At 38.7% G+C, this 16,664-nt stretch overlaps 1 protein-coding gene across 2 annotated transcripts in view; it reads right to left on the bottom strand.

The window, feature by feature from the left end:
- Positions 1–16,664, bottom strand: part of SYNPR (synaptoporin) — a 363,312-nt gene that overhangs the window by 182,424 nt on the left and 164,224 nt on the right. Inside the window, exon 1 of one of the 2 annotated variants that reach the window (XM_028518698.2) lies at positions 1,119–1,614. The exons of the other annotated variant lie outside the window; for it this stretch is intronic. Coding sequence (XP_028374499.1) covers positions 1,119–1,142 — 24 coding nt within the window. The 5' untranslated portion in view covers positions 1,143–1,614. Of the gene's footprint in view, positions 1–1,118; positions 1,615–16,664 lie in introns of those variants that run through there. 2 annotated transcript variants of the gene reach the window in all.

Here is a 16,664-nt window from a genome sequence, read left to right as displayed (position 1 = left end):
CTTTCAAAATCTCTGAAAAATATATAGTCAGGCCTCCTCTTATTTCTCATTCAAAAAAGCCTTTAACTTTAATTATAAATAAATATATGATATATATTCTCTAGTTCATTTCACCATGAAAAAGACTATGCAGATGTGCTTTCAGTATAACAAAAAAAGAAGAGTAAAGCACTAGTTTGTTTCCATTACAGCCATTATTTGATCATCTTATCATCTCTTTCTAGGATAATTATATTAAAAGACTTTTCCCCAGCCTTCTGAATTAACAACAAAGAACTCAGACCCTCTAATGCTCTCTAGGAAGAAAGAAAAAGAGGCAGTTAATCAGGTAGTGCATTTAAAAGCCATTACTAGCAGTGGTGACAAGATAGTCATTTTGCACTATTTTGAATTTAATAACAACTTTCCTCTTAACCAGCTTTCAATACAGGAACACGAGAGCCAGGGCTGGGCATCTGACAGATGGTGGCACAAATGCAAAGAAAGACAGAAGAGAAGCAACAGCCACTTGTCATTACATCTTTTCATGGAATGCTAGAGATTGACTTTAATGATCTGAATATTATACATAAATTCAGTTCTTTTAAAGGTGCATGCACCCAATCTTAGGGAAGACTCATCTCACTCATTCTATCTTGGTTAGATAAGACCTTATGAAATTAGCACAACCCTGTCGGCATAGCAAAAAATATTTGGTAGCTGCTTACGAAGTTTAAGAAATTCAAGAAATTCTTGCTCTGACACTGACAAAGAAACTTTAATTAAAATGGTAAGCAGGTTATAGCTCAATGAATATACTTAGTGCATTAAACTCTCCATAAGAAGGTGAGATAGAATGACGTATTTTTATAAAACCAAATGTTTAAGTTTGCTTAGTTTCTTCACTATGTTAAAAGAAAACTGTCACATTCCTCAACAACTAAGGTAAGCATCACACTATCACAGCACAACCTCTTCAGTTTAAACATAGGAAAAAAAGAAGGAAAATAAAAAAGATGTTATCACCAAAGATTCAGAAATGATATTGGAAAGAAAATTGACTATATAACTGAAATGTATCTATGAGACACTCACATGCATACACACAGCCAGATGTAAATCAAGAGATAAGAACTTACCGGAGCAAATATCACCATACACATTTACAAAAAAATTGATAATCCAACTTCCCTTTCCTGAAAGAAAATAGAGGTTGTCTCATACTAAAAATAAAGCTTCTCTGTCCACAGCACCAGTCACTTGTCCCTCTTTTTTATGAAGCGAAGGAGGGGAACAGGAAAATCAATGAGGTGGGAAAGTGAGATGTTATACCAATCAGGTAGCAGCTTCTGCCTTATTTGCAGAGAGATGGCAAAACAGTCATATTATTAGACAGTGACAACCCACAGCTGAAGTACAGCAACCTGATACCTCCCTCTGGAAAAGGCTGCCAGCTCGGCTGGGGAGGTGCTTCCAGTCCTGGAAAGCGCCCACCCTGGGCTCTCTGCTCACCACTGGGGCTGCTTTGCGCAGCAGCTGCATCATGAAGAGAGCCTCATCTCCCCTGTTACTCCGTAATCCCCTTCCTCCCTCAAACACGGAGCTTAAAAACAAACTGGAAAAGAAAAAGCAGCCAGGGTTCTGTGTGTTGGATGTACAGGTGGGAAGTGGTGGTTTTATAAAATTCTTACGAATAGATTTATATAGATTGGGTAAATGTTTACATGTTTGTTAAAAAAAAAATTGCCCTCATTTTTTACAGCAGTGCCTTGGTGCTCAACCTGATCCTCCCCTGCTGTGGGAAATTTGTACACCACCCATTCGTAATCCTAATCCTTAGGGTGAGAGTAAGGGAAGATGGGCTTTGGGGACTCAGGCAACTGTAGAAAAAACAAATTGCAACTTGATTGCTCATTCCTTGCAGGAGTGTTACTTAAAGGCTCCTCCTTTAAAATCTTAAAATTGATAGGTTTCAGAGGTGTAATGTGACCTGGGTCTGCTACACCAGGGCCTCCTCAGGAAGGAGCTGAGCATGACTCATTTAGGATGTTGAAATCCTGGCAACCTGTGTTTGAGGGATTGACACTGAATCATGGAGAGGCTGCCTATGGGCTACATGCTCCTCACACTGGCTTCCCAAGGGCAAATTCTCAGCACCCTATACCACCACAAAAGTGAAAGAAACCTGTATGCCTCTCTCCCCAGGTTCCCCACTTCAAAACCTCACTGGTCAAGGAATAGTGTTAGGTTGGCTCAGGTGTATCTGCTTTGTCTTCTGGGCAGCTGGTGATGGCCTAGCTGAAAGCTTACCTTGGCTAGCCAGGTTTTTTTGTTCATGGTTATTAGTTCAGAATTGGCCTTGAGTCTGTTTCTGGGTCCCTCTCTCTGTCTCTAACATACACCATATGCACTACCACCACCACACAAATCATTATTATCACCATCATCCCCCTACTCCCCCTCTTCCTTCTCCATATACACAGCAACAACTCAGTGGAATTGAAAGGTGGGAATGAATCAGACAACCTGGGGTCAAACCTGGCTCTTCACTTACTAGACATGTGACATTGAAAGTCCCTTAAGATCTCTGAGCCTTAGTCTGTCCTTTGTAAACTTGGGCATACTTAACATTTCACAGAGCTGCTGGTGGGGGGATGTGGGGAACAAAAGAGAGGTGACTAAGGTAGTGCCTTCAAAGCCGCATTACACACTTGCAACCTGGAATCCCTCTTCAGCTGCCCTTTTCCTCCTCCTCCTCCGATTTGCTTGTTCCTCACACATAATCTTTCAGGGTCCTTATGAAAGCTTCAAACCTTTTATACCCTGTGGCCCCTTTGAAATTCTGATGGGAACCTTATTTCCCCCTCTCCTTACCCTCACCGGCCAATTGAAATATCACTGCATTTCAAGGGGAAAAGTTAATCAAGGGAGTAAATTAAGCTTGTGAACAAACAGTTAAGCTGGAAAAAAAGGGCTTAGAACCACCAGCATTTTGTTAACACTCAGTCAGCATTTGTTGAATAAATGAACAAAGGACTGATAAAAGGAATAATGTTCCTGTGCAGAGGCCACAGCTCTTGCTCAGTGGCTGATAAGGAGCAGGGTTGGAACACGGTTAAAGAGGTCATGTCCCAGCCATGCACCCATAGCGGAGAACCATATTAATAGTTTCTTCAGGGCAGAGAGTGAGTCATTCTCATCAGTCTTGAATATTAAAAGCCCAATTTCAAGTAAAAAAAAGTTTTGTCTTCCACATAATAATAGTGAACATTCCTTGAATATGTACTCTGTGCTAGGTACTATTCTATTTTTTTTTATAAGTCAATTACATTATGTGGGCCTCTCAAGACTAGAAATAGTTGCTATTTTTACTGCAGTTTACTGAGGAGGGAACCAAGGCCCAAAGGGTGAAGTAACTTATCCAAAAATACATAGTCCATAATTGGTAAAGCCCAGGCTTGAACTTAGCTGGATGTCAGTCTCCACACTGTTGCCCACTCCACTCTAAATGTCACATAATGCTACTTACACTTTTATTTATCCAGCCTCCAGGGTACAAGTAATCCACCAATGGATACACAGCCCTGCAATAACTCAACAGCTCTTCCCGTTGTGCAGATTCACACAGAGAGACTGGGAACACTTGTGGGAGTAGACTGGGGGTTTATTAGGCTTACAAGGCCCATGCCCAGGCTCTGCTGCATTCTTTGTGGACCTGAGCACCTTATTTAACACTCTGGAAGATAGAGAGTGTGAGGTTCAGTTTTGGAATTACCAGTGGTCTGCTCAGTGACCCTGAGTGTGTCCCTTAATTTGTCCATGTCTCAGTTTTTCCTATGTTTATTTATTTTTTAATATATTTTATTGATTATGCTATTACAGTCTTCCCATTCCCCCCCTTAATTCTCCTCCAACCTGCACACCCTCTCCCACCCACATTCTCCCACTTTAGTTCATGTCCATGGGTCATACATATAAGTTGTTTGGCTTCTACATTTCCTATACTATTCTTAACCTCCACCTGTCTATTTTGTACCTACCAATTATGCTTCTTATTCTCTTACCCTTTCCCCCTCTCTCCCCCTCTCACTCCTCTGCTGAAAACCCTCCACGTGATCTCCATTTATGTGATTCTGATCCTATTCTAGCTGTTTGCTTAGTTTGTTTTTGTTTTTGTTATTTTTAGGTTCAGTTGTTAATAGCTGTGAGTTTGTTGTCATTTTACTGTTCATAGTTTTTGATCTTCTTTTTCTTAGATAAGTCACTTTAACATTTCATATAAGGGCTGGGTGATGATGAACTCCCTTAACTTGACCTTATCTGGGAAGCACTTTATCTGCCCTTCCATTCTAAATGATAGCTTTGCTGGATAGAATAATCTTGAATGTAAGTCCTTGCCTTTAATGACTTGGAATACCTCTTTCCACTCCTTTCTTGCCTGCAAGGTTTCTTTTGAGAAATCAGCTGACAGTCTGATGGGAAGTTCTTTGTAGGTAACTCTTTCCTTTTCTCTTGCTGCTTTTAAGATTCTTTCCTTATCTTTAATCTTGGGTAATGTAATTATGATGTGCCTTGGTGTGTTCCTCCTTGGGTCCAACTTCTTTGCAACTCTCTGACAGTCTATTTCCTTTGTCAGATTGGGGAAGTTCTCCTTCATTATTTTCTCAAATAAATTTTCAATTTGTTGCTTTTCCTCTTCTCCTTCTGGCACCCCTATGATTCAGATATTGGGACATTTAAAGTTGTCCCAGAGGTTTCTAACCCTCTCCTCATTTTTTTTGAATTCTTGTTTCTTCATTCTGTTCTGGTTGAATGTTTTTTTCTTCCTTCGGATCTAAACTGTTTATTTGAATCCTGGTTTCCTTCCCCTCACTGTTGGTTCCCTGTACATTTTCCTTTATTTCACTTTTCATAGCCTTCACTTTTTCCTCTATTTTTTGACCATACTCAATGGTTTCTGTAAGCAACCTGATTACCAGTGTTTTGAACTGTGCATCTGATAGGTTGGCTATCTCTTTGTCAGTTAGTTGTATTTTTTCTGGAAATTTGATCTGTTCTTTCATTTGAGCCATTTTTTTTTGTCTTCATGTCTGTTACATAGTAAGGGGTGGAGCCTTAGGTGTTCACCAGGGCAGGACAACCCACATTGCTGATGCTGTATGTGGAGGAGGGGTCAGAGAGGGATCAATGCAGCTTGTTCAGCTCTCTGCCAGCTTTCAAGTCATGTCCCCTGCTACCCACAATCAAATTGAGCCCTTGTGATGCTGATTCCCAAGTGGGTGGTTTGTGTGCATTCTAGGATCCTGTGGGTTTCTCCAATGAACTCTCTTGTGAGGCTGGGAGTTTCTCCCACTGGCTCAACCTACACAGGTTTTTTCCATCAGAAGTTTTGAGGCTTTATTTCCCCACATTGGAACCCTGGGTTGCTTGGTCTATCTCACTCCCCAGTTGTTCCTCCTGGTTTATCTACATGCAAATGTGGGACCACCCAGTCTGCCAGTGGCTGCCTTGCCACAAGTCCTCTCTTCTGGCTGCCCATCTCCACCCCTTCCACCAGTCTGGATGAATGTTTATTCTTTAACTCCTTGGTTGTCAGACTTCCATATAGTTTGATTGTTTTACAGTTCTGGTTGTTTTTTCCTTTTAGATTTGTTGTTGTCCTTCTTTTGGTTGTGCGAGGATGCACAATGTGTCTACTTACACTTCCATCTTCTCCGGAAGTCCCAGTTTTTCCCATGTTTAAATTGAAGGGTTTTTACTGAATGATCTCTGAAGGATATTTTGGGTCAACTTGGACTAAATAAGGTTCTAAGACTAGTGCAATTCTATTCTGCTGGTTGGGTTAGATTTTTCTGTCTCACATTTTGTTCCAGAGAAAGCGTTAGCATGCTCTATGTCTTTCCTGCTACCACACTACCACCATTATCTCCCACCTGGACATTGCAGTTGACCCCAACAGGTCTCCCTGCATTTACTTTTATCCCTAGAAATCATTCTCCATATATTATCCAAACTGAGTTGGCTAATGTGTAAATTAGACAATATCACTCATCTAAGAAATACATTCCAACAGGTGTACAGTAGCTTTAAAGTAAAACTCAAACTCTTAACCATGCCTTCAAAGCCTTACATAATGTGACTGCATCTACCTTTTTGTTTTCATCTGATTCCAACTCTGCCTCCATTCTCTTCAACCACGCTGGCCTTCTATGCCTTTGCACTTGTTTTTCCTTCCTCTTGGAACATCATTTCCCCTGATTTTGGCTACGGTCTTTTCCTTTGTTATTCAATTTTCAGTGCTACTATCTGTTCTACCCATACCACATAACTTAAAAAAAACAAAAAACAAAAAGCATAAAACCTTTCTCTGCCCAATCACAGCCTTTCACATTACCCTGTGTTTAGCTGCTGTTGTTGGTTGTGGCTTATTCACTTGTTCATTTAATTATTGCTTGTCTTCCTTCACTAGGAAATTTCCTCTAGGAAAGTAGGAATCTTGTTTTTGTTTTTGTTTTTTGCATAATACCTTATCTTCAGTGTTTAAGAGAATACTTGGAACATAGTAGATGCTTAATAACATCTCATAAATGAATGAAGCAATCAACACACAAAAATTAGGTTTGAAACAGGCAAAGAGACCTACATTTATTAAAGGAGCTTAGTCTTAAAATGCAGGGCAGGTGAACAAGCATGACTGGTTCATTCACCTTTCTGGACACAGACTGTTTGCACTTCCTTATTCAGGGTTGAAATAAGGAAGGTTGCGTCATATTGATTTAAGTGAAGGACATGTCAAAGATAGTGGGGAGTTCCTGTTGTAAATCATACAGACCAAATATGTTATAAGAGCTTGGGTTCCCAAAGTTAAGTTCATCTGGGCACATATAGGACAGGTGGTACTTGCACATCTGACTGTACATTTCTAGACTAGACTACTGGCTAGTCTCGTCAGCTAGCCACTTAGATTCTTTTACCCTCTAATTTGTCAGACAGTTCAGAAAGTTAGCTACCACTCTCTATCATGCCATTGGAACTGACAAAAATAATTTGCTGTTATTTGATGGTTCTTGTTTGAAAATGATGTTAGCAGTAAGCCTTAAAAATAACATTTGTCCATTATTAGATTATTAAAAATAGAAGTACAGTGTTTTCTAGGTTGAGTATTTATAGAGAAGGTTAAGTAGATTAAAATAATCTGTGAGTCTCTGAAAACCTCATTAGCAATGCTAATTTCCATTACAGTCAGATCTTCAAATCTGATCTTTCAAATGAACATGGCCTTCAGACAACTTTAAATGAATTTTTTTTCTCTGAACTATAAAGCTTTTCTTCCCTTTGGTGGACACATCTCCTGGTAAATGCCATAGTTCCATTCTGTTATAGCTTCTATTTCTAAACATGTGGCTTCTCTTAAGGGGTCCTTTTAGGACTCTCTTCTTAGGGGTTGGACAGTGGGAGGCCTAGCTTTCTAAGCATCTGGCAAAGACTGAGAGGAAAATTCCAGCATCATGAGGATCTCTCCATTGCTGTGGGAGAAGGGAGGTAATTGAAGATAAATAGACTACTCTGACCACACTAATATGACCAGTAGAGTTAGCTAAGGTTCTTCCATTTTGCTGCAAAAAACAATTTCAACTCTTTCAAGCTCTAGCAATGAGAGCACTTACAGTCAATCCACTCATGGAACAAGCCTGAAACCTTTAATGGTGTCTTCCTTGCTCTAACTGAGCACAACTCCTAGCAGGAGTAAAAGGCAATTTATTTTTATTTAGGTAGGTAAGATATATGGAATCAGAACCACACTTTCTAGGCCTCTTTTCTTATATTTCCCTCATAGGAGAAAGAATATGTTTCTCCAACTCTGTCTCTTTTCTTTCTCAAATATCTCATAAGATAGAATAGTATCAGTATCATTTGCAAATTTATTAGATGATTAGCTTTCTCAGTGCAGTTCAAGGCTGCCTGAAAGGACCTCAACATAGAGACCTTTGCGGAAACAAGAGAAGCTAAGATGCATTGTGGAATGAGATTTGAAGAGCGTTAGGGTATTTGGGTAGAAACATAACCCTGTGTGGGAGGAAAAGGGAGACAAAATGGTTGTTAAAATAGCAAACCAAAAATGTTCAAGACACATTCTATGGAGACCATGAGTCTAAGTTCTTCAAGCACAGTTTATATTTTATTTATCTCCATGTCCTCAACAAAGAGCAAAGTCCCTGGCACAAAGCAGACAAGCAAAGAGGATTTGCTGAATGAGGTATAGACAGACACATTTGTAGGCAGAATGTATATAGTTGAGACCACTCCCTGTTAAGCAGACATTGTGCTGGATGGCTTCTGTTTGTCTCTCTAGATCCCCATCCCCATCTTCTCTGTGGGAGTCTCAATAGGCTGACCTAGGGAACACAAACACATCACTACATGGGACCACTTCAGATGACTCAGCTCACACCTTCCTGCCAAAGGAAGCATCCCAGTGGGAGGTTCAGCCAGTGGGAAATGCTCTGCTAGGAGATCAGAGGGTAGGAGGAGACCAAGGTCTGGTTATTCATTCTCTTTGTCCCTACTAAAGGGTCTGCAAATTGGTTCTATCTCTAGTGAAGGCCATAGGTGCTGTGAGCTTGCCTTCTCCATACAGTTTCTCTGTCTGTCTTTCTTTCCCAACTTGATTCTTCAGGTGTAGGGTGGTAATAGCTCCTCTGGGTTACTATCCCAGGGTACTAGACATGTACTACCCCTTTGTACTTTTACTTAAACCCTGCCCTCCCTTTTTAATCTGTCCCTTTTTATATTCCCTGAATTATTCAAGTTTGAATGTGCCAGTTCTTTCCTACCTGACTATCCAAAACAGATGAGTTTGAGTTCAACTTCTATCCCTTACTACTTATGTAGTCTTGTCTCATGCCCTCACCTATAAAATTGGGTACTAGTAAAGTAATACATACAGATTGCTAAATTTATAGCAAACATCTGGCATATAACAATAATGGTGATAATTCTAATCTGGATAGTGACACTCTTTGTCAGCTTCTGTTTGCTTTATAGAGATAACACGTGGCTCTTTCATTTCTCCTGGAGGGAAGAGTTTCTCCTGTTTTGGAAAAGAAAGGAAAAACCACATCCTGTTCAGAAAGATTTAGCAGTTTCTCTTCTCATTGGGATATGAGAGAGTACAGAAAAACATTGAGGCATATGACTTGAAGCAAATATTTGTTTAAAATGGTTTTGAGTGTTGGCATTTCTGAATATTCATATTATACTGGTCAGTCTACTTAGAGCAGGTCTGTGGGAAGTTGCTTCTTTCTGACACTTGGTGGAGAGTGATTTATGGATTCCCAGATGTCCATCAGTGATTCCCCTGGACCTCAGGCAAAAAGTCCAGAATTATTACATGCTGATTAACCTTCTGCTTTAATTCTTGCTCTAATTAAATATTGCAAACTAATAGGGGGCTGAGTGCCTTTAAAAACTCCCTTTGTATCCCAAAAAGACTTTGACTTTAGAGAGAAGGGGACTTGGATTTTATATATATCAGCTAAAGCCTAGGTGGGGGCCCATGTTCTCAATAGGGAAGAACAGTTCTCAGTTATGAGAACTTTGTTAATCTCCTATACAAAAGGACAATAATTCATTAGGGTAAAATTTCATAAAAACAATTGTTAGGGAGTATGTGCTATATGCTAGGCATGTGTTAATTTCTGTGGATACAGCAGAGAAAAATATAAACATGGTTCCTGTCCAAAAGGAACTTAGGATATTTCTGACTTATTTGCATAAATACTACCAGGGTCTGGTGTATAATAATGCTCATTACATATTTGTTGAATTATTGAATAACTAATACTGAATTACTAGGATGTATTTCTTAATTATAAAGGTAAACATGTGAATATGTTGTAGCCTCACAATTTTTAAAATGTAAAATACAATCATAAAATAAATATTTCTACATACATATATGTACTAGAATACAAATGGCACATTCAAATGACCAAATCATCTCACATCCCATTATAATAAAAATTAAAAATTATCTTTAATATCCTAGAATTTAAGCTGAATACCATGAATTCCACAGAAATGCTCCTTGGCACACAAAGGGGATAGGGAGATGGTCCTAGGGGCCCCACACCCTTCTCTACTTCACCTCACACCACTGCAATCCACTGTTTACTGTCCTGTATTTCAGGCTTCTGTACATGATGGCACTTGAACAGAAAGTTTTATGTCTTAAATAAAAAAGAATGGGGAATCACTGATCTAACAGAGGACCAATGCCATTGTCATTTCCTGCAGAGGATCTTTCTGATACTAATAATAGTGGTAATACTTATTCCTGGGTATTATTAGCCTAAGCTCCATTTATGCATTAACTCATTTGATTATTATTCAACCCAGTCACTTGGAATCTATTGTTATCTTCAGTTTACAAATGAGAAAGCTAAGGTTTACTGTTGTTCAGTAATTGCCCACATTTGCACAACTAAAAGCAGCTAGAGCTAGGGTTTGAACCTGGGTTGTGTGACTCCAAAGTCCAGGCTGCAAATCTCTGTATTATCAGCCTTGCTATTGTGTGCAAGTTTAGCATTTACCGGGTGGGCAGCTGGACACCACCTCTCTGACAGATATTATAATTACTGGAAAGCAAAAGCCATGATGTATTTCAATTGCATACTTTTTGATGATTACATCTGCTGTTCTGGTGTAAGGAGTTAAAAGTGGTACCACCATAAAACTGACCAGTGGAATCAGTCTTCCTGTTGTCTTGCATAGTACCCAATACTGTTTTGCATATAGTAGGTACTAAATAGGTCTTTGCTAAATAACTAAGGAGGAGAAAATGAATGAACTTTATTAAGTTCATATTTATAATTCTAATAAAAAAAGCAAAGACATAGCTCTTTTTTTATATAATAGAGAGAGCTCTATCAGCAAATAGATGACTTATAAGTTTGGCTTTTTCTGACACATATATTTCTTAAAGACTGATGTGAAATCAGAGATGAATAGTTGTTATTATGACTAAGGATAAAGACTTTATGTCAGAAAGAATCCCTAGGATCTATTTTTATATGAATCTTGTAATGAGAATAAGAGAAGAAAAGCATAGAGCCCATTTTCAGTATTCTTGTGCAGTACACTGAGAAATGAATAGTAAATTTGATCAATAGATTCATGACTTTTTCTCATGGATCATTTCCCCATGAAGGGAGGTGTCATATCCAACTATATGTACTTGTGTGACCCTTTTAGCCTTTCTAAATTTCAGTTTCATCACCTATAAAATGGGAATGATAATGCTGAGTTATATAAATAACAAAAGCCTGACAGTAATTATAACAACACAAGTCACATGCATTCTCTCTTCCTGCTAATGCTTAAGGCAAGATAGATTTAAGAACCAAACACTTGTAAAATGGCTTTCTGGTTTGCCTGTTTCTTCCCAACAAATTGTGTTAAAATCCCTTTGTTACACAAACGTGCCTCTAAAACCCAGACCAAATTATGTCTCTTAATAAAACTGGATGTAGGTGGGAAAGAGGATGAAAGTCTTTTTCCTCCCATTGAGTTTACAGACTGAAGAATTTTTATAACATTCAAATGTTTTCATGGAGCTCCAAGGACTCTAGTCCTGGTCTGTTTAGTTATGATTCCATCTGAAGGTATTCTGTCCACTTAGCTCCCAGCTCCAATCTTAGGGATATATGTGGTGATGATACTATGTCCCAAGAGAATGGAGTCAGTCAAAATGACCTGGGGTATTTTCATTTGAAGGCTGTGAAAATCTTTGAAAAACCTCTCTCTTATGCCTGAGTCTGTCTATGCCAAAGGTGTCTCTGGATTTCTATGATAAGGGATTTGGCCATTTGGCTTAAAGCAAATACATCTTTTTTTAGCCAGTGAAATCCATTTAGCCAATCCATTTGGCCAATAAAACCTCTACAGTTTTACTAACCAAAAAAAAAAAAAAAATCCTCCTATCTGTGGGATGCTTCCTGCATTTTTAATTTACATTTTTCCAAACCCTTGGATTCAGGGTTACAAGGAGTGATGGTGCAGCCTCGGCTATCTCCCAGGGCAGCTGTGATGCCAACAAGAGACAGCTCCTGCCAAAGTACTGTGAGAAGTAAAATTTGCAATACTAAACAGAGTTCCTGTTAGTCCCTGTGCTCAGTGTCTCCTTCCATAAACATAAGATACAAACATTCTTCCTGTGATAGCTGATCATTTATTACTGTGGGCTTGCTTAGAACAATTCAAAATGCCACGTGCACTCTCAGAGAGAGAAGCCAGTTTTCTCATTCAGCTGTGTGTCTATTTTTAAAATAGAATCCTTTACCAGTGTCTTTCTTAAAATGTTAGTTCCTTCTTAAACCATCTCCAAGTTGTTAAATGATACAAATTAAGAGAGTGAATCTGAAGAACAGGACATTCTGATATTTGCAGAATGTCACTTATCTCAGTGCCAAGAGCAACCCCTTTCCTCGTCTCCAAAAAGTGTGGAGACAGAAACTCCTTTTAAAAGGCCAAAATGGGACTTGTTCTGACATTAGTTGTAGTTTAAGGAGAGTATGCCTTAGCCTATGGTTAGAGGAAAAACGAACACCTTTTCTGTTATAGCACCACAATCTGTGGATCAAAACTACTTAGCAGCATAGTTCTCAAACCTTGCTGCACATGTTGGGGATCAAAGCCATTTAGCAACATGTTTGTCAAACCTGGCTACACATCCAAATCACCTGGGCAACTTATAAAAACCCAAATTGCTAGTTCCAAACCATGACCACCTGAATGATAAGCCAGGTGAGTTCCATATTCAACAAAGACTCTGAGTAAGAAGAGGAGTCTCATCTACTGGGAGAAAGGCTGCCTTCTGGAATCTGTGCCATGGAGGTAGAAGATGATAATGAGCCCATATGGCTACCTCTCCTTCCACATCTTTGTTGTGTTTTGGGTGTTCCTCTTCTAGTAAGCATCCTCTCACAAAAATAAGAGGAGAGCTCTGGCTGGTGTGGCTCAGTGGGTTGAGCACTAGCCTGCCAACCCAGAGGTCTTGGTTCAATTCCTAGTCAAGACACATGCCTGAGTTGTGGGCCAGGTCCCCACTTGGGGACATGTGAGAGGCAACTGATCCATGTTTCTCTTGTACATCAATGTCTCTCTCTCACTTCTCCCTCCCTGGCTAATATTTATGTGCCAGGCCCTTCTGTAAACTCTTTATATGAATTAACTAATTTCACCCTCCTTAAAATACAACTAACTAAAAAAGCAAAGTCAAAAGACCAACAAAAACATACCTTGAACCATTTTCTAGAATCAGGTTGGATTCTGCTGCCTTGCCTGGAACCAGCCCCAGCTCTTCCCAAGTGAGTTCATTAGCTCTGCTGCTCTGGGTACCACCAATAGCTTAGGCAATGCTGTCTTAGGTTATCCTCCCTAACAAGTTCATCTTGAGAAAAAGGATGTAAGTACCAGTAGTTTATTTGGAAGGTGATTCCAAAAAAAGAAAGTAGGGGATTAGAACAGGAAAGTGAAGGGAGGTAACAAAACATATAAGGGAGCTAACAAAAGATGTATGAATGAGCAGGTTACCACAAGGTGTAGGAAGCTGGTGCATTTACCCTCCAACTCTCTCCCCTTCTTGGATACTGGAAGCATTAAATCCCCTACATTTCCTGCCTATACTTCATGACAGCCCAAGTTCCTCAGGCTGAGAGACCAGGTCACAACAGAAAGATGCTGAAGGCCTGTTTGGGAACCCTGAGTGCTCGGGGGAGAGGGCACACTCATGGCAGGGAGTGCTACAGGTACCTTTGAAAGGCCTATGTCACAGCAGGAAAGGAGAAAAGAAAAGGAAATTTTTTAATTACATTTTTAACCATTAGATTTTTTTAACCATGACTTTTTCATGAGGGCTCTAAGGAAAGATTTAGGTTTATTCTGACTCTACTTCTCCTGCATGATTTTTTTCTTTGTGCTTGTTTTGTTTTTAAAATGTTTGGTGATTCATGTAAAAGAGAAGGCCTCTCTCTCCAGCCATTTGCATCCATGCCTCAGCCCCTTTGCTTATGCTGTTCCCTCTGATAGAATGTCTTCATGTTCTTTCTGGATAACCATTACCCTACTGGTTCTTCAAAGACGAAGTAAATTCTCACTGCCATCCATTTTAGTTTTTCCTTGTATTAACCCCATTTCCTTCTCTCTGGGTCATGGCCATCTTCATATTTGTATCCCCCTTTAACCCAATATTTTGCAAATGATAGATGCTCAATAAATGGATGGATAGACCACTTCTGAATACAACAGTCCCCTCTTGTCCACAATTTCATTTTCTGCAGTTTTAGTTACCCATGGTCAACCATGGTCCAAAAATAGTAAATAAAAAACCCCAGAAATAAACAATTCATAAATTGTAAACTGTGCACCATTCTAAGGAGTGTGACAAAATGTTGTGAGTCCTTTTCCAACCCATCTAGGATGTGAATCATTCCTTTGTCCAGTATATTCACACCGTACATGTATATGCTACCTGCAAGTGCCCTTATTTTACTTAATAATGGCCCCAAAGTGCTGGCAATTTGGGCATGCCAAAAATAAGTCATAAAGCGCTCCCTTTTATTAAAAAGTTGAGTACAGCATAATATTTTCAGAGAGAGGCGCATTCACATAACTTTTATCACAGTACATTGTTATCATTATTCCATTTTACTATCAGTTATTGTTGTTACTCTCTTAATGTGCCTAGTGTACAAATTAGACTTTTTCATAGGCATGCATGTATGTATGGAAAAAACATAGTATATATAGGGTTCAGTATTCCCTGTGATTTCAGGCATCCACTGGGGGTCTTGGAAGGTACGCCCTGTGGATAAGGGGAGACTACTGTAAATAGATATCGAGCCGTATGATTTTTCAAACCCTGGGCATATGACTGTGGAAGGGAAATCTTGTTCTTCCTTGCACATTTAAAAAAAATTATTAATTCATTCAGCATTATTGGTTTCTAGTGCTTTTATCTCCTTGATAAGTACCGTATTAGGTTTAATGCAATGAGGGTTCACATATATTTTATCAGTGAGGTAGTACAGATGAGTTCATAGATCCACTAGAAACTGGCATTATTGAAGACAAAGAAAGACATTTATTGGCTCTGCTGGATACAGTAAACAGTGTCACAAGTCATATTCCATTTTTGGAAGCAAATCTCCACATTTTCTTTGTCAAAAATCCCCTTTTCTTATTAGGGTTTTATCATTTGGTTTTTGAACTCCTACTCATCCTCCAGAACCCAGATCACTTGTCACCTCTGTAAAGAGGCAAAATAAAAAGAAGCTGACATCTGTGGAACACTTATTCTTTTGCAGACACTGTGTGAGGCACTCTAATTATATTCTTTTATTTTCTTTCCATGGCAATGCTGCAATGCAGAAATTAACCCTAGGCTTGTTTTCCAGAAAGGGAAAGTAGAGCTAATTAAACATTTACCTAATATGTGATGAAATCAATATTTGAATACAAGTCTCTCAAAAAGCAGAGTGCACATACTTTCTGCCAGTGCTTACATATAATTCTTTGTATAATAAACTTTTTAAAAAGTACATATGTCATTACTCAGGGTCCTAATACATTCTTACATTCTTATTCAATAAACCTGTTAGTTGAATCTTATCAACTACATTTTAGAGACAGAAAGGTCTGGGGTTCTTTTTTTGCCTCCATTTTCTGTTCTTCTATAATGGCTCATATCTAAGTTACAGCATCTGTGTTAATATTTCACAATTATGTGCTTACATTTCTATCTTCTAAACATGAATATTAATTTCCATGAGGACAGGGTTTCTATCATAGTGTGTGTGTTTGTGTGTATGCATATGCATCCTCAATGTATGAGTAAATGAATGAAGGTATGGAATGAATGAACAAACAAATTCACCCTGCACTCTAATTTATAATGTAAAAGTCAGTACCTCAAAAAAGTCCATATTTATTTGAAAAACTAATCTTTGACAAAATAGGGTTATGAAATACTTAATATTCTGAGCATAGTTAGGCCATCTAGAATGTATTTATTCTATTTATTATTTCAGGTCACTTATATCTTTACCTCCTTGATAAGTAGTGATGTGTCAAGGTTTTGGATTCCAACAATCTGGCTCTTATCTGTCTCTGAATATTGGCAAGAATCAGAAAACAATCAGGCAAAGGATGTGTCACCAAGGTTCCATACACCAAAGGTTATGCACCTAACTCAGATTAGAGGCTCCCTGACCCTTACTTAGAGAATAATTGCACTTATTTTATAAATAATCTTAATACAGTTAGTTTTTCTAAGATGACAACACATAAGAAGAAGCCAAGTAACATGGAACAGACTGTCAGAGGCAGACACACTTAGAGCCTGTGGGAGAAGAGAGAGCACAGAAACAATAAAAAAGACGTAAATAAGAACTTGAATGCATACCATTCTCAGAAAATTTAATGTGAAGAAAAAAAGCCTGCTTTGCTGCCTGGGCTCTGAGGAGGTCATTGCATTATGGCAAAGAACAACATTGTCAAAAATGATTAAAATATTTTCTATAAACTCTATTTTAAAACACAAGGACATGAAAACATACTTTTAAAGAATGACATATTCAACATAGTTACAATCCTTTTTATTAAAAAAAAAACCCTAAAATTTTGCT

Source organism: Phyllostomus discolor, chromosome 7, assembly GCF_004126475.2.
Source record: "Phyllostomus discolor isolate MPI-MPIP mPhyDis1 chromosome 7, mPhyDis1.pri.v3, whole genome shotgun sequence".
NCBI classification, from domain to species: Eukaryota; Metazoa; Chordata; class Mammalia; order Chiroptera; family Phyllostomidae; genus Phyllostomus; species Phyllostomus discolor.
This window is presented reverse-complemented; position numbering and strand designations above follow the sequence as displayed.